The sequence below is a fragment of the Salvelinus alpinus genome, chromosome 5 (genome assembly GCF_045679555.1).
Source record: "Salvelinus alpinus chromosome 5, SLU_Salpinus.1, whole genome shotgun sequence".
Lineage (NCBI taxonomy): Eukaryota > Metazoa > Chordata > Actinopteri > Salmoniformes > Salmonidae > Salvelinus > Salvelinus alpinus.
Genome location: NC_092090.1, coordinates 86,086,016 through 86,092,387, shown reverse-complemented (window position 1 = coordinate 86,092,387; position 6,372 = coordinate 86,086,016). Strand labels below are relative to the sequence as shown.

The following is a 6,372-nucleotide window of genomic DNA, read 5'->3' as shown; positions in this document are numbered from 1 at the left end:
CATGTGTCCTCTATGTGTAGGTCCAGGGGGAGGGGTCCCGCAGGTCTGGGAGAGTGTCTTGCTGGTCTGTTCGGGGTGTCTATTGATCTGTTGCTCCTGTATGAAGTGTTGGGACTGCGTTTGAGAGCAATGTCCTTTAGAGTCCGGGTGAAGGTGGGCACTGCTGCCTTGTATAGGTGGACCTGGTCATAGAGGCAGTTCAAGTCAAGGGTGGAGTGGTGGGCCAGGAAAATATTTGGTTTTGAGGCACAGTCATGGGAAATACTTGCGTTTACCCACTGTATGGTAGCAGGGTGGAAGTCTTTTCGTGGTAGCAGGGTGGAGATAACCACTTGTGCATTGGGGAAAGTAGAAGAAGCTTTTTCAATCACTCCCTTCAGTGCTGTGGCCACCATTTCCTGCTGTGTTCTCAGGTCATTTGTGCCTGTGTGTATTATTATGTGACTAGGTGAACCTAGTTGGTCCTCAGACAGAAGGTCTAGGGCGCGCTGGGTGTTTGGACATCAGAGTTTAGACACACTGCGTTTGGCAAAAAGTTGTTTTTCTTGTATATATTTCCCATTTGAGTCCATAAGGAGTATAATCTGTGTCTTGTGTGTGTCCTCAGTGGGTGTGGGGTTGTCAGGAGGGCTATCAGGGTGGCTGACAGGGGGGGCAACCCTGGGCTTGGGGTTCTTCGTTTGTCTGTTCTGCTGTGATGTCGACGCTATGGTCAGGGTCTGGTGTGGACTGTTCTGCTGTGGTGTTGAGACTTTTGTCGGGAGCTGAGGTGGGCTGTTCTGCTAGCTTCTCTGCGGAGGTGGCCACCTCTCTAGTGGGTTGTTCTCTGTCACACGCCATCTCCCTCACTCTCTTCTCCAGCAGTCTGATTCTCTCCTCTAGTGCTCGGTTCTTCTCCTGCTCTTGCTTTTTATATTGTTGAAGTTGTCTCACCACAGTCCAGAGTGCAGATATGTCCATCTCCACCTCCAGCTCTCCGGGTCTGGTTAAGGGGGTGTTATTGTGCTGGACTGTTGTCAGGGTCTGTGCTGACTGGAGTGTAATCACCTGCTGTTCCAGCTCCACCTGACTTACCTCCAGCTGGGTAAATGTATCCTTCATTTCAATGAGGGGGTAGTACTCTGTGCTGGGAGATTGACTTTCCGCTTGGGGTTGCTCGTCTGCGGGGTTATATAATGAAGAGGTCTGGTCTGACCCGCTTGGGGTGGGGGTATCTTTCTCAAGGGAGAGCTTCTCCTGCTGGGCTAATTCTCTGATTAGGTGAAAGTCAGCTGAAACTGGGGTTGCTCTGAACCAATACTGTTCCAGACTTATAGAGATTTATATTAGCTGACTCAGAGTCCTTGGTGTCTAGTGTCCTGAGTTTCCACCCCTCGTTAACACCCCCCCCCCACCCCCCTTTTAACAGAGGGGTAGTGTGCTAATATAGCACTGTGCCATGCCAGGGGATGGTTTGTGTGGAAGATGAGGTTGCTGATGTTCCCATTTTTATAATAGTCAGCAAAAAGTGTGTCTTGATTTTCCATAAGGAGCTTCATTTTGTGATATTTTCTTGCCTTATCATTCTTTACATACACAGGGTGCTGTATTTGAATTACCTCTGAACAGCGGGAGGCAGCTTCTAAGGCCTCTCCATTTGTTTGGAGTAGACTGCGACTTTCCTGCCATTGTTGGGCTAACGGTATTTGACACCTCTCACTTGACACGTCAGTGCTAATTGAAGTTGTATCAAGCTTGGCAGCCTTAATTTAGCATTCAGTCCTTATAATGTAATGTATTTTTCTTCTTGGCGTTTGGAAATAAAATATAGCTTCAGACTAAACATGACTCACTCAGTTCCAGGTTGGATGGTGTTTTCAGGTTTCTGTTGTTTTCCAGAGCATTTGCTGTATAGCGTTGGAATAATAATCTTTGGTAATTGTAAGCCTTCCAGGTGATTCCATAATTCCGTCCAAAATCAGGTTGTAAGTTTTGATTTGGAGTGAAGGTTATGTTGTAAAAGGTAGCATCCTGTATATGTTCCTGACAAAATAATCTAAGTTTATCTAACTCTAAATCTATATATTTTTTAAAGATTCTCTCTCTCTCACTCTCTCTCTCATCTATCTATCCTACCCTGCCTTTCTAAAGTCTTCGAAAGCCAAGTTAACATACAGATCACCGACCATTTCGAATCCCACCGTACCTTCTCCGCTATGCAATCTGGTTTCCGAGTGGGTCATGGGTGCACCTCAGCCACGCTCAAGGTCCTAAACGATATCATAACCGCCATCGATAAAAGACAATATTGTGCAGCCGTCTTCATCAATCACCGCATTCTTATCGGCAGACTCAACAGCCTTGGTTTCTCAAATGACTGCCTCGCCTGGTTCACCAACTACTTCTCAGATAGAGTTCAGTGTGTCAAATTGGAGGACCTGTTGTCCGGACCTCTGGCAGTCTCCATGGGGGTGCCACAAGGTTCAATTTTTGTGCCGACTTTTTTCTCTGTATACATCAATGATGTCGCTCTTGCTGCTGGTGATTCTCTGATCCACCTCTATGCAGACGACACCATTCTGTATACTTCTGGCCCTTTTTTGGACACTGTGTTAACAAACCTCCAGACGAGCTTCAACGCCATACAACACTCCTTCTGTGGCCTCCAACTGCTCCTAAATGCTAGTAAAACTAAATGCTTGCTCTTCAACCGATCGCTGCCCGCACCCACCCGCCCGTCTAGCATCACTACTCTGGACGGTTCTGACTTAGAATATGTGGACAACTACAAATACCTAGGTGTCTGGTTAGACTAAACTCTCCTTCCAGACTCACATTAACCATCTCCAATCAAAAATTAAATCTAGAATCAGCTTCCTATTTCGCAACAAAGCATCCTTCACTCATGCTGCAAAACATATCCTCGTAAAACTGACTATCCTACCGATCCTTGACTTTGGCGATGTCATTTACAAAATAGCCTCCAACACTACTCAGCAAATTGGATGTAGTCTATGACAGTGCCATCCGTTTTGTCACCAAAGCCCCATATACTACCCACCACTGCGACCTGTATGCTCTCGTTGGCTGGCCCTCACTTCATATTCATTGCTAAACCCACTGGCTCCAGGTCATCTATATGTCTTTGCTAGGTAAAGCCCCACTTTATCTCAGCTCACTGGTCACCATAGCAGCACCCACTTGTAGCACGCGCTCCAGCAGGTATATTTCACTGGTCTTCCCCCAAAGACAACTCCTCCTTTGGCCGACCTTTCCTTCCAGTTCTCTGCTGCCAATGACTGGAACGAATTGCAAAAATCACTGAAGCTTATATCTCCCTCACTAACTTTAAGCACCAGCTATCAGAGCAGCTTACCGATCATTGCACCTGTACACAGCCCATCTGTAAATAGCCCACCCAAATACCTCATCCCCATATTGTTATTTTATTTGTTTGCTCCTTTGCACCCCAGTATCTCTACTCGCACATTCATCTTCTGCACATCTATCACTCCAGTGTTTGTTTGCTAAATTGTTATTATTTCGCCACTATGGCCTATTTATTGCCTTACCTCCCTAATCTTACTACATTTGCACACACTATATAGATTTTTCTATTGCATTATTGACTGTATGTTTGTTTATCCCATGTGTAACTCTGTGTTGTTTGTGTCGCACTGCTTTGCTTTATCTTGGCCAGGTCGCAGTTATAAATTAGAACTTGTTCTCAACTAGCCTACCTGGTTAAATAAAGGTAAAATAAAAATAAACTCATGAATCAGATTATTCTACTAAATCCATCACCGGAGGGCACACTTTTCGTCGCGTGCACTAACATTTCTTCATTCCAGCCACAAGGGGGAGGTATTGATTATGATACTGAACCGAGTTGTCTGCTTCTGGCTGCTAGTCTGCCCATCATCATCATTCTCTCATCGTCGGGGTCTGGCTGGGATAGCAGAAATTGCTGGTTGTTGTATTTGCGTCGGAACTATCAAAGCTCAATCGCTTTGGCTGAAGGATGTGGGATTAAAAGAGAATAAAAGGTCAAAATACCTCCCTGGATTTAATTTGTTCCACGATACTGTCTCTGCTTCGAAATGTCGGGGAAAATAGAGAGTAAACCAGGTAAGCACGGCTAGACTGGACTAAATAGCTAACGGCAGCTAGCTAGGGTTTCCACTACATAACACAGCTACAAATTCAGATTCCACAGCCACAAAGTCAAAATATAGCATTTTGGTCTTAATTTAAGGTTAGGGTTATTACGGTTAGTTTGGAAATATGAGTTGAAGAAGATAAATTGTATAAATGGGCGGGGTTTAGCCATAATTAGGATTTTGTGGCTATGTTAACTAGTGACGACCTCTCGCTAGATGCTAGTCAGTCTGATTTGTCTGCCTTTTTTCTTCTAGCTAGAAATACGGCCGCATCACCCACCAAACGTTCACATTCTGTCGCAGCGTTAGCTAGGTAGCTACTACCTAGTCAATATTGGTCAAACATTCAATCAGTGTTTAACTTGCTAACATTAGCTAGCTAACCAGGCAAAGTTAGATTGCTAACATTGGCTAGGCTACCTGCATTGGTAGCCTAGCTAACTGAGTTAACGTGATTGAAATGGGAAAACACAACTTTCATATTTATTACAATGTTGCTATAAATATATTCGCATTTAATTAGTTATCTAGCTAGCTAGTTTTTTTTTATTCTGAAAAGAGCTGGTGGCGAATTTATAGAATGTCTAGCAAACTAGCTAGCTAAGATAGCTAGTTTTCGAGTTAGTTAACGTCAGCTGTCGAGCTACAGTCTGAATAGCCCGAATAGAAACTTGTTTTGACAGTATTGATAGTAACGTTAACAAGGTAGCTAGTTAATTATAGCTACATCATAATCTAGTTTGCTTGTCACTGTTACTTTTAAAATACACAGTGACAGTAGCCGTCATTCATTCTAGGTTACCTGATAAATATGGTCTAGCTAGCAATGTAGTAGTAGTGTTTTCTCCATCCCTATGATTTACAGCCAGTAGCTGTCAGGGTTGGTTATTACCCACCACCACCTGCTCTGACCTTCCTGATCAGGGACTAGCTATTCGAGGAGAATAACAAGTACTTTGTCTCATTCACAGTGTGAGAGTCTTGCCCTTCTCATGGGTTATTGAGAAATAGTGTGAGTCATAGTTCACTGAAAACCTTCCTACATCCTCTTTGGCTGGAGAGTCACTTCTAGCTACTTCAGTCAAGTGTCCCCATCTGTAGCCAGTATGTATGTGTTCTATGTATTTAGTGAGTTGACACTAGAGAGCTAGTTGAGTCTGCTAAGGAGTCAGTCAACCCATCTTTTTTGCCACCTTCAAATGAATTGGGTGTGTTTATGATGAAATGTGTTACTCATACCTGCCATACAATTCAGGAATGATCAGATTAAAGTTTATACTGTTTCAGAGAAGACTTCAGGCCTATTGATTTGCTCTCTGTTGGGTTGTTGCGTGTTTAGAAATGTACATACATCTGGAATTCTAAATGGCAGGGCCAGCACTAATCTCAGGAGGTGTTGTTCACTACTGGTTCATGGTGAACTAGAAGTGGTAGGATCAGGATATCCTTGTTGAGTGTGTGCTGTGATTCTGATCAGTGGCAGCTGGTTGTTGTTGGTTGAATGACTGTGGACAAGCTAACGCTTTAATAACAGTGTTGACTCATCGGATGTGTAATTACAGTGGTGTTCAAATGAGCTGATTAGATATAATCAACTCTAGTCTTAAGCGGCCATTGGCAACACATTCCTTTTAGATTGCTGAAAAAAATTGTGTTGGCTATCTAGGAGTGCACATTAAGAGCTTCCCAGCAGTGGTTGTCAGAGGAAGGCCTTCTTGCTGCCATACAAAGTAGATCCTGTCCCTTTGGGCTCGAACCAGGTACCTTCTGCACATCAACAATATGCACTCACAAAGCAGCGTTACCTATCACTCCAAAAAAGCCTTGGTCTTTGCGGCGCAAGGGAAACAACTAGCTTACTTCAAGTCTCAGGGGGAGTTTCATCACTTGCACAAGGGATGCTACTAGCATACCGCCCAACAAGCTAGCGATTCCAAATGGGCTAGGCAACACAGATGGGTGGGGGGAATTGCAGTACTGTGTTTTATTTTAAATTATGTCATTTTTATGTTTTGCAGGCTAAATGTTACCAGAGCCAGCAGATCAGTTTGGAACAGTCTGAGGCCCTATTGTATATGTGTTCTCTCTTGTAGCTATGATTCTTGATACTTTCCCACTGAGAGATAACTATAGAGGCTATGTCTTTGTTGTGGCAATTTTTTAAACAATTTACCTTAATCTTCAGTAATCCTCCCACTGGTTCTCTGCAGTTCCTCTTGGTCTAGGGCCGTAT

The 6,372-nt window shown here is 43.9% G+C and overlaps 1 protein-coding gene across 4 annotated transcripts in view; it reads left to right on the top strand.

Annotated features, from left to right (window-relative positions):
- Window positions 1-3,898: 3,898 nt before the first annotated feature.
- rapgef1a (Rap guanine nucleotide exchange factor (GEF) 1a) overlaps window positions 3,899-6,372 on the top strand; it is a 47,509-nt gene continuing 45,035 nt past the window's right edge. For all 4 annotated transcript variants that reach the window (XM_071403983.1, XM_071403982.1, XM_071403981.1 and 1 more), the window contains exon 1: window positions 3,899-4,107. In XM_071403983.1, coding sequence (XP_071260084.1) covers window positions 4,080-4,107 — 28 coding nt within the window. In that variant the 5' untranslated portion in view covers window positions 3,899-4,079. The remainder of the gene's footprint in view (window positions 4,108-6,372) is intronic.